The following is a 23,229-nucleotide window of genomic DNA, read 5'->3' on the forward strand; positions in this document are numbered from 1 at the left end:
GGGGGGATATTTGTACAGGCTATCCCCCCTCCTTCAAGAGCGGGGGGGATGCATCCCCCCATCCCCCCGGGATTTACGCCCATGCTACCGCTCCTAACGCATACATCCATAGTGATGTCAGTGTCGATGGAAGGTTCCGGAATTGTCAACAACTCCTTCACGAGCGCGGCTTCCCCAAATGTTACTGCTATCGACAGTGCATCGTGCATATGCTGAAAACAATTTTTTATTTAGATTATATGCAGGAGAAAAGATTGGTAAAGCAATAGTAGAATTAAATGGTGAATTTGATGTTAGGTTTGATCACATACAAATGGGTAAGGTTAGTTTGGTTAGAGTAGGTTAGGTTTAGGTTATGGCATACACGCCAACCCTACCGCTTTACGCGGTAGACTACCGCTTTTTGAAGACTTCTACCGCCTACCGCTTTTAATACTATTCCTACCGCATTGCAAAATATTTTGAAAAAACTTCTTTTTTTTCATTTTTTTCATTTTATCTCTAATAAATGTATGTAATGTATCTCTAATGCATTCTATTGCAGTCCAATTACTCCCCAGAATGCAGGAGAAGGCACCATTTAGCACCATTTTTTGAAAATTTCCCTGGGGGGGCATGCCCCCAGACCCCCTTAGCGGCGCGCGCGACTGCGTCGCACGCGGATCTACCACTTTTCATTCAAAATAGGTTGGCATGTATGTTATGGTGGTCGTGCAATGTGCAAACAATTAAATAAATGGGTCGATATGTCTGTGCTCAAGGCCAACTTGCCAAATGAGCCGCCAAAACAGTCACGGAAGATGCGGCAAGATATTTCGCAGTAACAACACAAAGTACGAGATTTGAATAGGGCCGAGCGCAAGTAATTGTAAATTGTAAATTATTTTGCAGTGTATGATAGCAGTCATATCGCTATTGTCCTCAGTTACAAACGATCTATGGATCGAACGTGAGCGTGAACCATATCCATTATCTTGATCGATTATCCATTATCATGCGTGCGCATACAAAGAGAGAGAGACTCGGAGAGAGAGAGGACAGAGAGGGGGGAGCGAGAGAGAGAGAGAGAGAGATTGACGCGCACGTGTGTACGTATATGCGTATATATATATATATATATTATATATTTACCTTACGAGTTATTTTCTTAGCTTTCAGTTTTGCTACAAATTCTCCACTTATTTGTTGAAGTAGAACCCGTACTTTCTCGTCCTCTGATTGCGCGGGTGTTTCCTCGCCATTTTTTTCCGGTTTTTCAAACAGTATCCTTTTTACAACTGACTTAGTTGGGTGTCCATATGTGTGACTCGACGTCATAATTGTAGCACAAAAGTTTAAAACTTGACTTTTCCGCATAATGATATGTAAACGGTTTGAAAATTATAGTAGCTACCTTGTGATGTAGGTATAATGCTTCAAACTTTTCCGTCAACAAATCGAGGTTGCGTGATTCTAGTTCTTGGTCATAGAATAACATGTATTGTAAAAGTGGAGAAGCGTAATAACGTTTGTGATTGTTATTGGAGTCATTTCAAGTTTTCTATGCTTTGTTGGGAATCGGATTGTTCATGTTACTATGCCAACATTAATTTTGTCTTCATCCGTTCATTGTGTTCACGCGTTCATTGTGTTCAAATGTGTGGTACGCATTTTAGAGTTTTAAAAGATGCATGATCGTTCTATATATCTATTGACTCATCCATCCACCTACTTATCTAGCTACCTAAATCTATATAACTATCCATCCATCTACGCACGCACGCACGCAGACATTCACGCACGCACGCACGCACGCAGACATTCACGCACGCACGCACGTACGCACGCACGCACGCACGCACGCACGCACGCACGCACGCACGCATTATATATTTATATATATATATATATATATAGATAGATAGAAAGATAGATCCGTTCGTCCGTCTATCTGTGCACTGCTTATATTATTCCACATAAAGAACTAACTCTGTTATCCAGTAGATCTTGTAGTTAGCATGCAATATTACGAGAATCACCACGTATATACTGTAGTTTTTGTCCAGGAAATAATTTTCAATGAAAGGAAAAACTTTCAGAAAATGATAAATTTCATAATTTGCTAGAATTGTTATTCCTACATTTACTATACATGATATAACTCAAAGAAATCGTCAATCTTCGAGTATTCATAATACCCACCAAAACTACTTTCGATTTTTTATTCTCTTGAATTTTTAAATTCTGATAGAAATACCAACTTTTTAAAATGAACTATGTAAAGCAATACTAATCCTGACTTGCAGTTGCATATGATAATAAACTTGCGTAGCATAATTAAGCCGTGAACGCCGAGGAATATGTTAATATATCGTCTAAGCCTATCGTTACCCATACAACAACTGCCTAAATAAAGAAACTGAATAACGCATAACCGACATGTATGTAATTGACATTGTACAGACGTGTTAACGCGGGTGTGTGAGAGTGCGTGCGTGTATCTTCTGTAGACGTGCTAGATGCAGCAGAGAATTCGATACCTATGATGTACGCTGTGCTAGTAGTGTTAAAGTGATTACGTCACCGAAAATAGTAAAAATAAAAAATATATTTCCACTTTTCCACAAAATGTAAGTAATTCTGTTCACTTTTTATGGTTAAATTGCTGCATTATACTTCCTATTTTACTATATTGTTCGATGTAAACATACACTCGGGACTCATATAGCAAGCAATTAATGTCAGGATCATAATATCAAATCGTCCAGGTTTTTTGGATTTTTAACTAGTTGAGAAACAATCTTATCAGGTAAGAATTTGATGATACATTTAGTCCCATTAGTACTTACCTTTAATGTAAAAAAATGCAACAATTTTTTTTACAAAATACACTATAGAAAGTTCGTGACGTAGTCAGTTTAATATTGAATAATATTTCCCTTGTTTATTAGGAAGCCTACTAATGACCATGTACCACAATTCCAACACATTAATTATTATTAATAATTATTATTATTCCGACACAAGCATGCATCACATTAATTTCCTTTATATACGACGTGTGAAAGTACTTATTTAATAATGAAAATATAGTTTTCAATACAATGAAGGCACATGATGTATATCAACACATCTTTATCAGATTAGTAATGCAAGTTCAATCATTTATCACAAAAAGATAACCAACTTAACGAATCCTGGTCTCTGATTTTCAACTTTTTAGGACTAATCAAACTAAGGAACACAATGCAAATTTACCCGTTTACAATAGCATATATTAATTATAAAGGTATACATAAGTTTCATTAGTGAAACATGCAGTCAAACTTCGAGCACTAGAACAAGTCCTCTAGGTCTCTCTCAGTAAAGCTGGCGTCACTATCGGAAGACTCACTAGAACGGTTTACTTTATATACACGTCCTGAGTCATCTGCCAACAGAAAGAACATTGTTGTATTACATAGTTAATGATCAGATGTGCATAGTGTGAAACGTTAATTTCAATTTTAGTAAGCGAGTTAGGACAGAAATAATATAACCATTACTCACGATCATGGTAATACACTAAACACGCAAGTGCTATAATAGTACAGTTGATAAGCTCTCATATTATAACAATTGTGCATTTTATGAGAAAAGCATGAAATTTCTAGCATAGTTAGTATATACCATGATGTTTATTTTCAGATTGGAGGGAAGTCAGATTTGACCTCTGAGGACCGTGAGAGGTCAAATCCAAGATGGCCGCCAGTCCACCGGGTCTTAATGTTCAAACGCGCTTAATTTTGAACCAAACAGCGTTAGAAAAACATTTAAGGTGTCGATTCCAACTAAATGGGGATGACCATTCATTTGGTGATACCTTTGAGATCGCTAGAACTCAAGGACATGCATTTAGGCCAAGGTCAAGCGTCAAAATTTACCAAAAAATAAGAAATCGGTTGAAATTTGCAAATAAACACTCAGAGATGTAAATTCAAAATAATCTTAAGATTCCATATATTTTGATGGATCATTTTCAAGTTGCCAGCACTTTGAACCCTTGGCCAGATTCCTGTCCTTGCTGTTGACCAACCACTGTATGCTCTTGCTAAGGAAGTCCAGTGGACCTGGCCAGCCACTCACGGAGAGGATCACTTTGTGATCATGTTCGGTGGTCTACACATCGAGATGGCAATGTTGAAGTTGCTGGGAGACTGGCTGGAAGACAGTGGTTGGACGAACGCGCCTCGGTACAGGCTGACATTGCAAGTTCCGGAACAGCAAATTCTTTCATACATGCCAGGCATGTCACCAAGACACGCCATGTACACCAAGTCACAGCTGCAAGCCTTTATACACTCATCCAACAAGCTTACAATGAAGACTGCACATCTGATGATACTGATGCCATGTACGCAGATAGCCGGTCTTGAGGAGTGGTGCCTACAGCCAGTGTCCACTTTGACTACTGGCATAAGGCCCTGTCATTGGTGCTTCTCTTGCTGCGGTACATCAGGTCACTTCGTGAAGGTAACTTCCATCTGTACGTGAAATCCCTGACGCAGATCATGCCCTGGATGTTTGCCCTAGATCACACGCACTACTCCAGGTGGCTTTCCGTACACATCCGTGACATGACGACTTGCTGAAAAACACCCAGATGTTATAGCAGAATTCAAGTCTGGAAACTTCGTGGTGCACAAAACCAGCAACAAGTTTTCTGCTATGGCACTTGACCAGTTCCATGAGCAAAACAATGCAATGGTGAAAGGTTCTGGTGGGGCTATAGGACTGACAGGCAATCCAGTAGCACTCAGACGCTGGTTGGTAGCAAGGCCAGAAATTGCCAGGATTACTACAGGAGCTTGAGGAACAGGCCATAAAGCAACAGGGTGAGGCTGTTGACACTGGACACCCTCACCATGACCAGCAACCTGGAGTGCAAGCAGCATTCCTGAAGGAGGTTAAGGCACGTGACAGTGCTGAAAGAAATGGGGAATTCATTTCTAGAAATCAGCCAAGACCTACTAGTCATTAACACAAGGGACATTATGGACACCCAAGTGGCTGAAACTGTGAGAAAGATTGAGACCCTTGGTGAGAAGCAGTACACTAAGTTTGTGACAGAAAGGTTAGAACAGTGTACCACACCTGTCACACAGACACTTCCAAAGAACAAGTTGCCACTTTTCAGTAAGCCACCGGTCAAGATTAAGTCAAAACAGAAGGCACAGCTCGCTGCACTGAAGAGTGACTGTGGTCTCTTTTCGAGGCTGTACATCTCCTGTCAAACTCGAGATGGAGACATCAACAATTTCTTCTCCCATGGAAACCAGGCAGCCCCGCAGCTCTGTCAACTAGAGGAAAATGCGGTTTGGGGTTAAAGCAGATCTACTTCGCTGCCTGGAATCAGATCTGCTCGAAAACAATAGTTGCCTGTGGCTGATGCAACAATTTTCGATGGTGCAGCTGTGGTTCAAATGCTAAATCCTGGGACATCAAGAACATTTAAAGAGTATGCCAAAAAGAGTGTTTGCACCATACATCTCTGCTGAACTCGAGAAATGCAGCCGCATCGACCTTGTCTGGGATGTATACCTACCTGCCAGCCTGAAAGCCTCACTCAGACAGAATAGGGGAAAGGGCATCAGGGAAAGGGTGTCTCCTCTACTGTTGATGCCAAAGAACTGGAGGACTTCCTTCGAGTCAATGAGAACAAACCCGAATTATTTGCTTTCCTGTCACGCGAGGCTGTTCACATTCATCTAGCAGAAGGCAAGGAAACTGTATGCAACAGGTGGAAGTGGGGTCCTGTGCTCTCCTGTCGAGTCATCGTTGGGCCACCTTGCCCCATGTTCACAAGAGGAGGCTGACACTTGTCTACTTCTGCATGTGGCAGATGCTGTGCAAAAGGGTGACCATACGTACATTGATCCTGATGTGGTGGTACTGGCTGTGGCTTCATTCTGCAAGATAGCTCCGCATGAGCTGTTGGTGGCCTTTGGTGTTGGTCTCAAGCGTTCGCTACATAAGCTGTTTAGAAATGCTGCCACAATGATCCAACACAGTGTCTCACTCTCCCAGTCTTTCACGCTTTCACCGGATGGTGACACTGTATCTGCATTCGCTGGCAGAAGGAAACGAAGACTGCCTGGGAAACTTGGAAGTCTTTCCCAGAGGTGAATGATGCTTTCAGTGAACTCCTATGCATGCCGAGTGAGGTCAGTGAAGATCAATGTTATTCCTAGAGCGTTTTTGGTGCTGCTGTATGACCGAACCAGTGAAGCACGGAAGTGAATGATGCCAGGAAACAGCTCTCACACAGAAGTCTAGAACTCTAGAGAAAATCCTCCAACCCAGGCGCACATCAAGCGCTCTGCTACCAGGCCAACTGTTGGAACAGGCATTGTCATGGATCCAGAGATTCCAGAACTATCTGAGCTGACAAAGGAAACAACTGGTGGCAGCTTCTTTGCGATCCCTCTCCATAGCTAAAGAAGCAAAATCGTGCCATTGAATTGATCCACTGTCGCTGCGAGAAAGCATGCACTGGACGCTGCAAGTGTGCCAAAGCTGCTATGTGCTGTGCTGTGCTGTGCTGTGTGCTGTGTGCTGCTTGTGTGTGACTGTGCTGTGTGTGTTCTGTTCTGTTTTGAACATTACCAATAGGATATTTGACTTTTTGAACGTAATTCGACTTTGACCTTGGCCTAAATGCCTGTCCTTGAGTTCTAGCGATCTCAAATGTATCACCAAATGAATGGTCATCCCCAATTTAGTTGGAATCGACACCTTAAATGTTTTTCTACGCTGTTTTGGTTCCAAATTAAGCGCGTTGTGTGAACATGTAAGGCACACGGTGGACTGGCGGCCATCTTGGATTTGACCTCTCACGGTCTTCAGAGGTCAAATCTGACTTCCCTCCACATCTTAAAATAAACATCATGGTATATACTAACTATGCTAGAAATTTCACGCTTTTCTCATAAAATGCACAATTGTTGTGGTTATCTGCTGCACTATAACAACTGTTTCTGTAACGATGATATTTCACAATTATTGAAAATTGCTGCTAAATGTTACTCCGGGCAGAATCTACTTTTATTCCAATGTAGAATTTCAAAATAGCCTCCATCATTTAGTACAAACTCTACTGTTGCATCGTTTTTACGGCACAGCATAGTAATACGTACAACTCTTGATTTTTACTCTAGATAGTTCTCGGATGTTAGCAAGTTCAACGTATTAAATACTGCAAATCTTAATGAAAATGTTACCATGTATTTTAAATGCATCCAATTGCCCAATAACATGGAAACGTTGTAAAACTCATCTTAATTGTATCTATAGTGTGCGCACCAACTAATGGCACATAGAAACCAACGATCAAAACCCACATTACTCATGTGCTGCTAATTTATGCCATCTAGTGTTTCTTTAAAAAAATTCTATCCTGATGAAGAACATGCGGGGTTAGATTATTAGCAGCCCTATAACACAAACTTACTTTGCCCCCATGCTGGCAGCCGATTATCATCCGAGTCCGAATCCTCATACCGCTCAAAGTCCAACGAAATGTTTGGCATCTATAAAAAGATATAGATACAATATAGATACAAGTGGGCAAAAAAAATGTTATATTAAAGATGATTTATACCGACAATTTAACAGTGTTATCACTCGAATCACATTAGTAGGTGAAATTTTTGAATATTTGAAATAGCAAGGAGGTTGGAAGGAGGAAAACTAGGAAATGGGAAGTAGACGTTCATCAGCAGCACCTTCTCTATGCCGAGTAAAAGCCGGGGCCAGAATCCAGGCTGGAGCTTGTGAAGGACGATGAGCACTTCTCCTCCCATTATGCGTGTATCTTCCAGTCGGACACACTCATACAGATCTATGCTCAGTGCATACGGCTTGCTGTCTAGCAGTGTCCTGCAAGTAAAAATTACGTAATTGACAGGGTTTCTTATACATAAGAGGCACAGTGGCGCCCTGCCGTTGTCAAATTTAACATCGCCGTTGTGAAAATGTTCCTGTATTTACCCGCCGTTGTCAAAATAGTGTCAACCCAAAAATAAATAGATCACCACGTGCTTCTGGCATATTTAGATTGCCATGTGCGTTTATTGAGTCATGTGATGCGGGATCTTTTGGTCATGTGATGCGTTATTTTTTTCCAAAACTGGCCATTACCTCCTTTGTATAATTTTCCCTCAGAAGAAACCTTGATTGAGCAAAAGCAACCTGACGCAAACGACGGAGGAATACACGAAGGATCAGGTGGCCGCTGTGGTGTTTTGCAGGCTATGATATACTGACCTGAAGTCCACGAAGCGTTCATGAACCTCCACTGTCGTGAGACTGTCGACAACACCCCTCAGTTTAATCGCAAGCTGAACAATCTCCTCCTTCTGAGACCAGCAGGTATTTGGCATCACACTGTATACGACACATTAATTCACATGAACATAGACAAAATGTTGATAAATAAAAAAGTTTAGTGGCAGTGGAAATGGAAATTATCCAAGAGAGAGCCTCATCTCGTTTTTTTCAAACGTGGCATAGATGCATTGCAGGTAAACAGACTGTAGCAGGGTTCAGGCAACCATGTAAAACCAAGTGTTTGCATACAAAAATGAAGGTGCAAGAGGAAATAACTACTGGTTTACACTCATGCATGTTCTACAAAAGACAGACAGATTTAGCAAGCTACTTTAAACCCCATTTTTCTAGAGAGGTTGTATCATTGGAGTTCTTACGTAATTTACAAAAACATAACTGACTAATAGTTATCTGTAAGCGTTATACCTAGAGATTATGGGTTCCAGTTTGGGCATCACGTCTGCACATGAAGGCAATGACCCATTGCCAGCATGGGGTGGTGGCTCTGCAACAGTTTCGGTTACACACGTTCCGTGCCCATCTGAGTTCATCTGCTCTGTTGTGACTGAAGACTGAGGGTGTTGACTTTCAGTATTATTCTGACTGACTATCGTAGATGCTACTGTGCACTCTGCCAGATCTTTAGGAGCGAGTTGAGTTGTAACACCATTGCAATCTTCAACATGAGTCACACACTCAGTGGTGTTAGCAGATGCGCCTTGAATTTTGTCCATTATCTTCTTGGTAAATGGGCGCAGTATACGCTCCACGCACTCATCAGAGCTCTCATCACGAATATCCGAATTGTCCTCGTCGTGGTAATTGACAACCTTTGCTAAGAGATCTGCACACAGTGTCGTTATACTTTTCTTAGTGAACCTGTAGAAGGAAGAGACTTCATTTGAGTTACAGTGCATGCATACCTCAAATACTAACTAACAAATGTCACCATCAGAATTCAGATGTGCCGGGGTTACTTAAAAGTATAATACAGGATATAATTGATCCTGTGCTAGCACAAAAACTTTAGATGGAAGAGAGAGGTATGGAGCAGAACAGAATTTATAGGAAGGTTGATAAATGGCTCATCAGTGTTATGTGAGTTACTATATAAGCTAGACACACCTGTCAAAGATTGGCAGCAAGTTGCACTGAGCAAGTCTGGCTATGTTGTCCGGGTGATCAGTAGTGAGCAGCTTGAGAGTGCTCAGTGCTCTGAGAACAAACTTCTTGTCGGTGGAAGTCTCCAGGTGTGTGAAGAGCAGGTCAATGCCTTTATGGCGTCCCACAACCTCCCGGTTACTGTAACATTTCAGTGCATTCTATTGACACACCATTAGTGAAGCGAGCTTGCAATATGCACACACATATACTCAGCGAAGAACTAACCACCGAGCCTTACCACAAAGAAGCCATCAAACACACACATATGCACAGATGCATGCAGCCACACTCACGCACACTTACAGAATGAGCTCGTGTATAGAATGCTATGAATCCCTTGGTTATAGAACCAGTGCCTATACTTAGGTGTGTATATCAACATGTCAAACTCCCTTAACTACACATATCTTACCATCCATACACCTATATACTTCCAAGCAACTAATCAAACACGTCTCTATGCATATCCACATTGCCATCCAACCAGACATGTCTATCCAACCAAACCAAACAAACATCAAACTACGCACGCACGCACGCACGCACGCACGCACGCACGCACGCACGCTCGCATGCACACAACACATTTTTACACCAACACTCAAGCTACCTCTATACTACGCATGCCTAACACACTAACATATGACATGTGCTATAAATAATATTAATCACTAAACTTGGTTATTGTCTACATAATGAACAATGGTGTATAAATGAAATTTAAAGACTGGAATAATGAAACCTAACAGGATGCGCTTAAACAGCACTAGACCACCGACCTGTAAGATATAGCCAACTTCTCTATAGTCCATGTCGCAAACTCCAAGATGTTGGCATTATTTGTTGTTGCGATTAAATCACACAGTAATTTAATCCCTCCTTTGTCCTTCAGAAAACAAACATATTGTAGCATTGCAATTTGAGCTAATATCAAGCATTCATAATATACAAGTGAGTGATTTACCAGCATTTCATCATTGGTATTTATGATATAGAAATTTACACTATTGTTACTTTCACTATTACAGAGACAATATACTAAGGTGCTCTAAACTACATGTAAGCTTACAACTAGTACATGTCGTACACTGCTACAGTGTTACTAAGTACACAGCTAATTGGCAATACCTTAATATAAATAGAGTTCTTTGTGTTGTCGTCTGCCATAGATTTCAGTGCAATGCAGATATTCTCCACAATCTTGTCATTTCTTGTTACTCCCAGCAGGTGGCAGAGCTGCAGTAATCCACCACACTCTCTGATTTTGGCACAGCAGCTGTAGTAACATCAATGAATGTGAATAAATGCTATTAAAATACACATAAATCAAGCAACATTCCATGTAGGCACGTATATGTAAGTGTGAATATGTGTGTGTCTGCATGTGTACATGCACAAGCCCAGGACAATAGTCTACAAATTCAAATGGTTAAAACTCACGCCTTATTCGCTGCAAGAGTAGCCAATGCCCAGGTAGCATGCTCCTGTACAGTGATGCTGGTTGTTCGCTTGAGCAGACGACAGATTGCTTGCACCCCACTCTCTCGGCAAACCTCATCTCTGTTACTACAATTATGAGTTATATAATTCAATCAATCGGTTTATTCACGTCATTGCTAATATTCTAACCACCATAACGTAATCTCTCTCTCTCACTCTCTTCCACTTTTTCATTGTCATGAACGTCATATAAAAATGTCACAAAATGTTTGCACTCTCAGTGACTCACGTGTCATCGCCGGTGACAAGTAGTGTGAGGGTCTGTAGCATGTAAGTCTGCACGACGTCACTGTGGGTAAAGGCTAGGAGCTTGCACAGAGCTCTCACCCCTCCACTCTCCCGCACCTCCGATTTACTCCTATTGTCAGTAAAACGCATACTAGTGTAAGTGGGGAAATCTATGCTAAATTCTCACTGATGATGATTATATAAATAATATTATGTTGACCAAAAGACAGATAATCCAATGGTTGCAGAATAGAGGCAAAACTGTGTGGTGAACAATGTGTTGTGGTAACTTACTTTGCAGACTTGAAGACAATCTCCTTGATACGTTTAGCGATGACTAGTCTCTCTGCCATATCCTTGTTTCTGTACAGGGCAGCGCACAAGCTCGGTACTGCTTGACACGTCTTCTTGTCAGATTGCATATTCTCTCCAAGAACTGCATCAGGAAATAAATCCTGCAAAAGATAACAGAGATCTCAACCAATCACAAGGTGAGACTACACCAGAATACTACATGGTTGACGCAGTTATAATAAAAAAAAATGTTAAACCCCATTTTTTATCGAATACTAGTGACATTGTGAAGTTATTAATAAATTAATCATACAAATTACAGGAGCTGAAAAATATATCAAAGAGAGACAATAGTCACTAAACAACACAATTACTCTACTTACATTAACAAAACAATTACATTTAGAAATGTTCACCTGTACAGAACCCGGAGAACCAATTGCATGTCCTGCTGCAACCAGCTCCTGGCCAATCACAATGTCTTCAGGTGTTGACGTGTCCTGAAGGTCGATGTAGTACTTTACATGACCAGTATACTCAGGGTTTGCACTAGTAGATATTACCTGTAATATAATAATGGGAAAAAAGGACCATGTAACAAGACATTCATTACATTATATTATTTGATTAAATTAATTTATGTTATTAAGTAATTTGTTCACCTCCGTGGTTGAAGCATGTTTTGTATTTTTTTGCTGTCTAGACGACACATTTATTAATCTCTGACAACGTAATCATATTTCCGCATCTTTTACGTGATTTGTATCACATTCCTGAATCTCTTAAACCACTTAAAAATTTCCGAGGTACTAACCAGCTTCTCCTATATATATATCATCACAGCACCATCCTGAATCTCATAAAAAACATATCTACACAACACAATCCTGGACTGCCCAAATATTTTCAGAGCACAACCCATATACACATACCAAATACACATTTATTAATATCTTCCAAGTGTTTCTAGGGTAATTTTGCCTTATCTAAATATTGTATTATAACATGTTTTTATTGTAATCTATATTCTAATTGTCTGCATAGATATTCATTGATGTGTTAAACATAATGCACACTGCCCATTCACACTGCACCTAAATATTTCCAAAGCCCTCACATTATGCACTTAACTGATAAAAAATGCTTAAATATTAGCAGAGGGCAATCTTGCGTGATGTGCATATATTGCCACATGTCATTTCTTCTCCAGTTTTTCGCTAAGTTATCCGTCTGCATCACCTTGGCAACAAGCAGCTTCAGCGACCTGTCGAGATTGAGTGTCAGTTCCCAAAGAGCAATAGCGTCATTCTCCGTCCAGTCGTCCCCGGGAGGTGACACGTTGACAAGCGCGCACTCGATGGCCTGGCATGGCAGCTGGAGCTCCGCCTGCGTGATTGGCGCCACCTGTTGGCGCGGAATGAAGGCGGTGTCGCCGAAATCCATGAAGAATACTTCCACTTGCTCTTGGTCTGGCATCACGTGCATTATCCACGCCCGATGCCACCTATTAGCACAACACAGAATAACAACCTATGTGATAGTTTATTCTGTTCTGCAGAGAATGAAATATGATTGCAACTGTGGGAGTCTGTTCTCCAGATATATATTGGGTTCAATCCTACTATGATGCCCATAAACACTCATCACCACAAGCCTAACCCGAACCTAAACTAATCCTTATCCAATCATGTACGTACAGGACTCTAAATTAAGATTGTTCCTATATTATATACTGTGTGGATGCTCAGTGCAAATTATACTTCATACATGTTTAATATAAGGCCACATTGGGTACCCAACACAAACTTTGGTCCAGTGTGACACAGATTTCTCATACAGGTACACATAGGCACAGAAGCCTCATATCTAGCACAGGCACATCTGTGACTGTTTTGGTGAGAGACAGTGCAACGAACCTTTGCTCCACAAAATAGTAGGCAAGGCAAGGGCTCTTAGTAATCATGTTGACTGTGCCAATCCGTGTAGCGGGGTCAGATTCATTCAGCTGGTTTAGTAAGTCTTCGAACTGTTTCTCTGTAGCCCTGCGCTAAAACACATGAACAAATAACAAAACATTTGCCAAATATAAATTTACACGTGAAGAGGTTTGAAGCAATAATCGAAAAATTGAACTGAATGAGCTATGACGGGAGGCTGCATCACACCTGTAAGAAGAGGCAGTTAGGTGTCATCACTGCAGTCACCCACACGTCTTCATATTCTCCAATAGGCAGAATGTCAGTCTGGCAGACCAACCCTTCATCCAACCTACAAATGTTATGCATAAACAAAACAGAAATACAGCAGGAATTTTGCATTCAAATTTTCTTTCCTGTAAATTTATTCATGACAATCATGGATCAAATGCTAATGCATATCCAATATATATCTTGCTAAACATCCATAGCTAGAAAACCTTTTATAAATTTTGATAATTTTTTTTAGATCTTATTGAGAAGCCCAATGTGAATACAAATCAGAGCCACTGTGTTGCTATCGATAAGCGCCGGACCAAGAAGCCATTAATATTGTGAAAATATCTGTGCACAGGGAAATTTATGCATGCATGTAAGATCACGGCCCGCCTACTTTGCCATGTCAGACTCGTGTATCCTGTCGGGCAGGCTTAAGATTCCCTCGCATTTCTCATAAAGGTCCTCTAGGTGGGATGGGTTATCCACCCCTAGTCCTTGCTTCAAGATCTCCTTCCTCACGTTGAACTCGTTGGTGAACACCTGTGTGTTAAAAGTTACACGTGTTTATTGCTAGCAGGGATATAAATACATATATTATAAATACTTGTAGACTAGACGAGTATAGGATGAGACTATGTTAACAATTTAAGTTTCCATGACTTTTGTACTGTCCATCTGATTTTCCACCTAACCACCGCACCTAACCAGCCTGGAGACTTTTAATAAGTTGTACTAAATTTGGCACTTACAACCACTTAAATTGAATTGATATGAAAGCTGCAAATCAGTTTGAGCGAACATCAACATATATTATAAAGACATATATGTATATATATATAATATATATATATATATATATATATATAATATATAATATAAGAGAGAGAGAGAGAGAAGAGAGAGAGAGAGAGAGAGACGGAGAGAGAGAGGAGAGAGAGAGAGAGAGAGAGAGAGAGAAGAGAGAGGAGAGAGAGAGAGAGAGAGAGAAGAGAGAGAGAGAGAGAAGAGAGAGAGAGAGAGAGAGAGAGAGAGAGAGAGAGAGAGAGAAGAGAGAGAGAGAGAGAGAGAGAGAGAGAGAAAGAGACGGGAGAGAGAGAGAGTACGAGAGAGGGGGAGGGAGGAACGGAGGGAGAAGAGAGGGAGGGAGGGAGGGGGGGAGGGAGGAAGGGAGAGAGAGAGTGAGAGAGAGGGATAAAGAGAAAATAAACATATAATAAACCAATGACATATGAGAATAAACATGTTGAATTAACTAATGTGCCTTTATTCGAAAGCACTGAATTTCCGACTATCCTGTCTTGATATATGCGCATGATTTACTGTCACACTGCGTTTACTACCTTGATGGAAGGTAGGTAGTTTCTCTTCACGAGGGGTTCCAACCACAGCGTGTTACCGAGCGTCATGCGAATCATGCCATCGAGCTGCTGCCTGTAGACTAGCTTGTGGACCTCCATGTTAGCACCGGCCGGCCAATCCATGTCGTTGTCGTCAGGCTTCACGCAACAGATGAACACCTCTACGGCTTGGAAGGGTATGGTGCTGAAGCGGTCAGCCAGCTTGAGCAACTGCTTTACCTGCACAAGCACCATGGTTGCTCACGATCTACTTCAGCTTGTGCATCTGCAGCCTAACTCTACCGCTGTAAATACTACTATCTTCACACTGTACATCTCCTACCATCTGTACATACTACTATCTTCACACTGTACATCCCCTACCATCTGTACATACTACTATCTTCACACTGTACATTCTCTACAATGTGTGCTGACATCATAACGTACACCAAAATCCCTCCTTGTGTAAGTGTATCCACCCGCGGTATGGTACCATGTAGACTCTTCTTTCAGTAGCGGTAGAAATTGAATACACATGGTGTGTTACACTGTACTGCACCAGATAATGAGTAACGATAAATGATATCTCAGCTATGATTCAGGTATTAGAATGAGGTACTTTCGACGTCTTCAAGTATCTTCAGTAATATAGCCTAACGGTGGACCGACCTGCACTAATTCATGCAAGACAAACAAAAATTCGAATGGGTACTGCCAAGTACAACATTCAACTCTGATATGTATACCATAATTACAATTGTTGTTAAAATTATTTCGCTGCCTCGGATTAAATTTACCATGACCGTCCTGTATGGCCCGTCATCGACATAGTGAACCCTCAGAGTGTCCTTGCCCTTCGTCGGCTCTTCGCTGAGAAATCGGTCGACACGAGCGCGATGAGGAATGCCCTTCTCATCCTTCAGCACACACAGATCGCCGAGTTGCGGAACCCCTGATTTATGTACCATGAAAACACATTCCATTATTAACGTCCCGGCGCAGAATAACTCAACACGCAATCTTATATCTACAAAAAATGAAAAAAAAAGCCATGCCACGGCTAAAAAGAAAAAACTTCCAAATCACGGTGAAATACATTCGTTTAACACTAACAGTGACTATTTCCTCCTCACTAGTGCTCTCCGCAGGTGCCCGCAAAGAGACGGCCTCGGCAGTGAGATAGCTGCGACCACTGAGACGACTGTTAATTAGCTGTCGAGTCTGTCCACTCACCTAGAGCCTCACAGTTTGCTTGAACAGCATAGTACATGTCTAGATCCATTATCAACTCCTCATAGGTGCCACCCATTTTCACAGCCGGATCCAATCCACTGTGGTACTCGAGAATTCGCACAAAGAAATGGCAGACGTCAATCACTTCAACCACAAATATCTGAAATGTTGTTTAAAAGTCACGTAACAGTAACCTTAGATGTGCAACAATGGCTAAACGATTTTACTCTGCAGATTGAATCGTTTAGGGAAATACTGAGAAAATGTAGTTATACTGTAATGTAGTAGTAGTAATAATTTTCCTACAACCGAAATTGCTGCTCGAGAGACCAGGCTGGCACCCACTTAGTGGTGCAGCCACTGTTTGACTACGAGAGTAAGTTTATGCAGTCACTGAAGACACAACTGATGTACAGAATCATGCACTGAACTATATACAGGCGGCATATTCACGAAAGAACCGACCGAGCACACATCCAACGTCCTGCAAGCCGTACCTTCACAATGCCAGTCTTGGGTAGTTTCGCATAGTATGGTCGCGCCCCGGGCGTATCTACCGACTTGAACAGTACGTGGCGCTGAGAACACACATGCTGGTGGCACGAACCGAACGCCTTCATGTACGCGCAGAGCTCCGACCACGCCTTGTTGTCTTCGCGTCCTTCCCTGACTCCGGCGACGAGTTCTGCCAGCTTGGCCGGAACGGGCTGACGCAGACGCTTCAGCAACAGCTCCATGGTAACAGCACTCACTGGCGTCACGAACACGACGGACGAGCAGCTTGCCACAGGTGCACCCTGAATGAACGCCATTGCAACTCTCACGTAGACGCACGCCGACGCCCGCCCGAACGTCAGTACGATTACAAGCGTTCTCAGATTCTACAGTCTGTTATGAATTGGAAATTTCAGTGGACTGCTTGTGTTGCAATTTCGAATTTAACTATTGGTTAGCCTCATGAGTTGAATTTCTCTACCAGAGGTTAGAAAATCTTGCAACTGCAACAATGGCACAACACATTAATGTAATGTATAGAATTAATTGGATTTGTGTATCACTTTGAATACTCACAATAGCTGCTGGATTTGTACTCACTTTGACGAGCTGTGGTGCGAAGTGGCTCTGCATGCAGCCAAGGCGGTTGCCAAACATTATTTTGCTATCGAGATCCCAGTGAATGACTAGGTTTGCATCGGTGATCAGCATGAGATGAATGTTCGTGTTCGAAAGCACTGTAAACAAGCAAGTGGGATAATCTAGAGAGACACGCATTGTGTATTTCAACTTATTCACAAGTGTACTGGTCTATAACTATACATATCACTACTGCTACTATTGTACGGATGATCATTACCACCAAAATAACTATTTAAGTTTCTGAAGCATACCTGTGTGATATACATGTTAAAAAGGTCAAGTAATGACAAAATCTAACATATATAAATCCAACTTAAATAGTTGGAGGATATAACTGTGTGGGGTCCTATATCGGCTATGATCATTGTTTTTGTTCAAGGCTTATTGCTATACACTGGCATAAACCATTCTGAGGCCCATTATCAGAACCAAATTTAGGCTCAACATTGGTAACATTAACTTTGGCCATTAACGTAGGCCATTGCCAGAAACATCTTAAAGTTACGTGAATAAAAAATCCTAGCAAATTTCCTTTTAACATTATGACTACCTAGACCATCTCTTAACTATAAAACCAAGATGAATGCAACGCAATTACACAAAGAATTGTAATTATAGTGATATTATATTTTATACTGATTCGCGAGAACCAACTGATTCGTGTTTTTCATGGACAACGCGTCAGAAACACTACTCATCTACCGATCGTGTTTTGAAACAAACATTTACAAGTGGCGATTGTTTTCTTGTTTTGCATGATCGCATGTGTGTTGCTGTGTAGAATAATGTCTTGCAGTGCAAAATAAAAAAATGATTTTTTCATTAGTTATTATTTATATGTGTAAACTATCATAATATGCATAAATCTCTGTCATGTATAATAAATGTATATAAATTTGAGTTTTGTGATAAATTCTCATCCAGTCAGTAGCCTCATGACAGCAAATTATCAAGTTCCTATTATCATGTTTTCTTATAGCTGCGATTCGTTTCTGTCAACACTATTCTCGTAACATTAACATTATTCGTAAGTGCTATCTTAGCATTATCATTAGGCTTAACTTTACGATATTTCTCACAACGGACCCCTGGTTTCTGCACAATATTTACAATAAGCAATTACTTTGAATAGAATTTTGATATCACGCTATTACAATTAGTAATGCAGTTATTTTACATACACAGGAACACCCTGCCAGTGCCTTTGCTTCCAGCTTCCAACCATTCCCGTCGCAGGTCCTGTATATTGTTGTGTGCCATGGCTCCAACAGCAACCAGTATAGAATCGTTCGAGTCGATTTGCGAGGACACTAGCTGAAAGCAGATATGACTGTAGGTAGGCAATACAAAATTTAGCATTAAGTGTGCAGCATACACTAATATAAATCCAACATGATTATTACCCAAGGAAAACCAGACAGGCTATGAAGTAATTATGTGTACCTGAATTTTTCTTACACAAAGGGAACATTATACAAGTATAGATTGGTACCTGTCGTAGATCATTAACATCCTGTTCATTGTTGACGAAGATGATAACTCTCTTCTGTATGTCAGTAAGATTCCTGAGAATGCCATTCAACTCCACTGACCTGTTTTCTGCAGTACACACCTATAGGCAAGTTTAATTTCATTATATAGTATGTCCTAGTGAAGCTTATAGAGTCTATGTCCCCCAGGGTACCCTCCGATAGTATGGTTCGATATATCGGAACATAACCTGGTAACTATCTGATATGGTTAGGGTTAGGGTTAGGGAGTAGGCGTAGGCGACTCCCTAGACTCGTTAGTGGAGTAGGCGAGGTACAGTCCGGCACATTAGATAGTACCAGGGTACGTTCCGATATATCGAACCGTACCCAGGGTACCCTCCGATAGTACCCAGGGGGACATGGACCCTCTCAGCCCTAGTGAAAGACAATGTCACAAATAAATAAAGCGATTTCCTTAGAGCAAACAGCAAAAATAGAGAGATAATTTTATACGTGAGAATGAACATATGCATGCGTGTATATTATTGACTACTTCAAATGAATATATGGAAAGGCAGAATTTAAAAGGATCATCTCACAAATAAATAGAGCATTTAATAAATGAAGACAAATTAAGACTCACCTGATGGCGTACATATTACTGATGCATAAAAATTATTACGAGATTCTACTGTGACATGCTATAAAACATTACATGAACAGCAAATGTGCACCTGCTATCTTGAGATTCGTTAGAATGGAATTTTCAAATAATCCCACAAAACAATTGCCACATGATGCAAATATTTATAGACTGGTACCTATCTTGAAATGTATACAAAGGTAACACAGTGTAGAGGCATGGTACCTGTCAATAGCATCTCGAGAGAGGGAAAATTTCACCCTAGTTTTGTTGACATATGTAAACAAATCTAATTTGAAATGTGGATGCGTGCACACATTGGCAAAAAAGACACGATGTGCAAGTCTTCTATGACATGTTAGCATTCTGTTGGTTATTAGTGTTATGCAAGGCATACTGGTAAATATCAGAACGGTCAAGAAAATATGAAAACGGTTAGGAAAAACGTGAGAAATCCTCGTTGTGAGCTACAATCAACATGCAGTATACAACGAGGGGTGAAGCCACCACAGGTGGCAGTTTAGTCTAGGTTTCCCACCTGCACATTCTGCTTTACACGAGCATAGACGGCTGCTTCAACCATGGAGGTGATGATGACTAAGGGTTCAGGCATGTAGACTTGCAAGAAGTTGGCAACACCTGGAGTCCAGTAGACACCAAAGCAGAGGATCTGCAACGGGATGCAGTTGGAAGGGCGCTGCTTCAGCACAGCTGCAAACCTAGACATCAGTGATTTCACCTTTTCGGTAAACTCCTCTACCAGAACATCAGCATCATGTAGAACCTGAAAAGAATGTACAGTCATAAGTGCCCTACCAAATAACGTATAGCTTCGTCTAGGTTGACTAGAACAGTGCTATACACTAACAATGTTTACATGGTTAAACCTAATTAACGAAATACATGCGTGAATAAACAAAATTAAATCAATCAATCAGTCAATCAATCACTTGCATAAAAATGAATAGTTTGATGTCAGAACTCTGTGGCAGACGGTGCACATTAAATTTCATGCAGTACACGTACTACTCCAGGGGTAGCTCTACTTTAGAACAATACCAATTACCTGGAAATGCAAACTTACTATTATGTAAGTAGATTCAATTCTTGTGATTGAAGCAAGTCGTGAATATGACCTAACATGGAGGGGAGAGTATTTCTAGATTGACATATAGCATAGCTCATTTTTAAAGTTGCTTTAAGAGCTGCAGTGTACCAGGTAGCAGAGTCGATCCAGGTTTGTGTGAGATTTCTGCAACATTCGTTCCAGACTGTATGGGGTTGTCACCAGCAGTTCACAGCCATTAATCAAGGAGACCTGAAACACAATAAATCTCTTTAGTTATAGTACACTGAAGATCTGCTTACTGGGACTGCAACATTTTTGTAGAAAGTATTGAATCTCAGTCACCAGAATTCAAAAACTAATCAGATTGTGCAAGGCATACTTGTACTTGCGAGACAGCTTGGCCACAGACAGACAATTTAAAAATGGCTGCAAGTGTCTAGCAAATGTCAGAGTGAGGACTATAGCAATGCCCAGCGTTACGAAAGTCACGTGCCAAAAAGAATGTTCACCCTTTTTGATGGGAAAATCCGTTCACTCCATTATTTAAAAATTAAGTAAGAACGAATTGTTTAAATTTGTATTGTGAAATTTGAGTAAAGTGATCATAACTTTACGTATGGGTGAATTTACGTAACCCTATCTATCTTAAGGCAGTGTATAATTACTGTATAATGGCACAAAAAATGTATAGACCATATGACAAATAAATGATTTAGGATATCATAAGTAAAGCAACACAACTAGATACGTAGGCTCTAGGAACTAGATTGAAATATATCGGTAGTTTCGCCTCTCTCTTCCACTCTCGCATCAACTTACAATCTGGTTTTCTTCCTGGCCTCCACCATAGACAACGAGAGCACGTGCATGTTGTACAATGCCCTCACAGATCTTCTCACAGCAGTCATATATAGCCAGGGCTGTCTTCCAAGACGATGTCATGATAATGGCCAAAGGCTAAAAAACAGCCAACGTACAATATTGCCTTGCATTAATGGATAATATGGTTTACAGCTAACATGGTACCAAATCCCTCTAATATAAAGATGTCATATAAAGAATGTTTCATTACGATATTTACAATCTTTACTAACATGCTGGTAAGTTACTCCGAACTGGCATACATATATAAGGCATACAGCTGGATACTACAATGGCAAGCTCACATTGCACAACATATCTCAATAGTTGTTCCATCTTCCTTATTTTCTGGTAGAAGGCACAAGCTAATAATGACAGGCATCTACATGATGAACATCTATAGCTAACCATTTCATCCATGTAAATAATCACTCATGAATGCATTACCCCATTGCCCATTGGCAACTGCTTGTGCACATTGGACTGCTGAATCTGTGTCAGCAGAGGAAGAAGATAGGCCAAGATATTTCCTGAAAATCAATAATAAGTGCAGCAACAACTGTATTAGGGGCTGGTCAAACAAAATATGCTGAGACAAATTATAATTTATATTTCAGTATTTTCACTTATACATGAAATTTTAGATGGATTGATTGTTTGTTGTTAGCATGAACATCAATGATTGAATTCATTCTTTTAGGGAAAGATATGGCTTAACTTAGGTTAAATCAACAATTCATGACACCAGAGCAAGTTGCCAGGTTCATAGCAAGGCAACTTTTTATCACCACTTTTTATGTGGATCACGAAAGGATACATAAATTGTACATACGAAATTCATGGACAGGACACAGATGCAAACCAGTTAGAAGAATCATAACGTTTTATTGTGGACATCGTTCAGCTTTTCAGGAACCATGGTCAGTAACCAGGGCAGCCACGGGAGTTTCCAGCAATACCACAGTAAAATTTAGACCATTGACCATTACACTTGAACAACGAACTGTATCATAAACACCCAGCTGTGTCAGGTGAACTCATATTACTATTAGGAAGTACCCATACCAGAATGAGAAAGTGCCACCACGTTACGCCCTCGTAGAATGGCAGGCCAGCAATATTTCTGTATCCGTTCTGGATTCATGAAACCCAAGGCATTCAATCTCTGCAACAATTGTACAGTTAAGCAAAAATGCACAACAGAATATCAAACACCATATTAAACAGAGAGCCATCGTCAGAAATTCCTAAATAGTTACAATATCATGTAGATATGATACCTAAAGTGATATTACATTTTAAATAAAGTGTCATGCAAAATTTATGCCATTTCAGACTTACAAATGCCATGCCACTATTTATTATGTCTCTGATGATGATCTCCAACTAACTATTCTCACAAGCAGATCAGATGGAATTTTTATGAAGAAGTGCTACAGTGATGACACTTATAAAATTACAACTATCACTTTACCACCTTCACAATTACAACTGCAGCTGTTTCTAGTACCGATAACACCACTGCGTGTTGTGCTGTTGCTCAGTGGCTATCACTTTTCTTGCCTTCTAACTAACCTAAGCACTTACTATTCAACACCATAGGTAGGTACTTACGCTCTTTATGTCCTTATGGAAGGATGCTTGTGAGAGGTATGAGATAGGCTGTAGAGGTTTTTCTCCATGCACAAGTACACCAGCAGTCTCTATAGATTCTCTCAGATCAGGTGTCACATACTAAAGCACAGGT

The 23,229-nt window shown here is 40.6% G+C and overlaps 1 protein-coding gene across 5 annotated transcripts in view; it reads right to left on the reverse strand.

Moving 5' to 3' along the window:
* Positions 1 to 2,883: 2,883 nt before the first annotated feature.
* The window catches only part of LOC106816889 (putative ATP-dependent RNA helicase TDRD12), a 31,989-nt gene continuing 11,643 nt past the window's right edge, over positions 2,884 to 23,229 (reverse strand). For 4 of the 5 annotated variants that reach the window (XM_014821530.1, XM_014821529.1, XM_014821532.1 and 1 more), the window contains 29 exons: positions 23,097 to 23,216; positions 22,548 to 22,647; positions 21,930 to 22,012; positions 21,441 to 21,578; positions 20,769 to 20,870; positions 20,091 to 20,336; positions 18,930 to 19,049; positions 18,619 to 18,751; positions 17,396 to 17,532; positions 16,798 to 17,097; positions 16,301 to 16,460; positions 15,865 to 16,019; positions 15,068 to 15,304; positions 14,122 to 14,267; positions 13,698 to 13,800; positions 13,449 to 13,579; positions 12,772 to 13,036; positions 11,949 to 12,095; positions 11,533 to 11,693; positions 11,240 to 11,368; positions 10,951 to 11,076; positions 10,639 to 10,786; positions 10,290 to 10,396; positions 9,472 to 9,648; positions 8,773 to 9,225; positions 8,284 to 8,403; positions 7,743 to 7,896; positions 7,469 to 7,547; positions 2,884 to 3,409 (listed from right to left, as the gene is read on the reverse strand). In XM_014821530.1, coding sequence (XP_014677016.1) covers positions 3,315 to 3,409; positions 7,469 to 7,547; positions 7,743 to 7,896; positions 8,284 to 8,403; positions 8,773 to 9,225; positions 9,472 to 9,648; positions 10,290 to 10,396; positions 10,639 to 10,786; positions 10,951 to 11,076; positions 11,240 to 11,368; positions 11,533 to 11,693; positions 11,949 to 12,095; positions 12,772 to 13,036; positions 13,449 to 13,579; positions 13,698 to 13,800; positions 14,122 to 14,267; positions 15,068 to 15,304; positions 15,865 to 16,019; positions 16,301 to 16,460; positions 16,798 to 17,097; positions 17,396 to 17,532; positions 18,619 to 18,751; positions 18,930 to 19,049; positions 20,091 to 20,336; positions 20,769 to 20,870; positions 21,441 to 21,578; positions 21,930 to 22,012; positions 22,548 to 22,647; positions 23,097 to 23,216 — 4,572 coding nt within the window. In that variant the 3' untranslated portion in view covers positions 2,884 to 3,314. The remainder of the gene's footprint in view (positions 3,410 to 7,468; positions 7,548 to 7,742; positions 7,897 to 8,283; positions 8,404 to 8,772; positions 9,226 to 9,471; positions 9,649 to 10,289; positions 10,397 to 10,638; positions 10,787 to 10,950; positions 11,077 to 11,239; positions 11,369 to 11,532; positions 11,694 to 11,948; positions 12,096 to 12,771; positions 13,037 to 13,448; positions 13,580 to 13,697; positions 13,801 to 14,121; positions 14,268 to 15,067; positions 15,305 to 15,864; positions 16,020 to 16,300; positions 16,461 to 16,797; positions 17,098 to 17,395; positions 17,533 to 18,618; positions 18,752 to 18,929; positions 19,050 to 20,090; positions 20,337 to 20,768; positions 20,871 to 21,440; positions 21,579 to 21,929; positions 22,013 to 22,547; positions 22,648 to 23,096; positions 23,217 to 23,229) is intronic. The other variant, XM_014821531.1, reaches the window with a different exon arrangement.

This window comes from Priapulus caudatus, unplaced genomic scaffold (genome assembly GCF_000485595.1).
Source record: "Priapulus caudatus unplaced genomic scaffold, Priapulus_caudatus-5.0.1 Scaffold1520, whole genome shotgun sequence".
Lineage (NCBI taxonomy): Eukaryota > Metazoa > Priapulida > Priapulimorpha > Priapulimorphida > Priapulidae > Priapulus > Priapulus caudatus.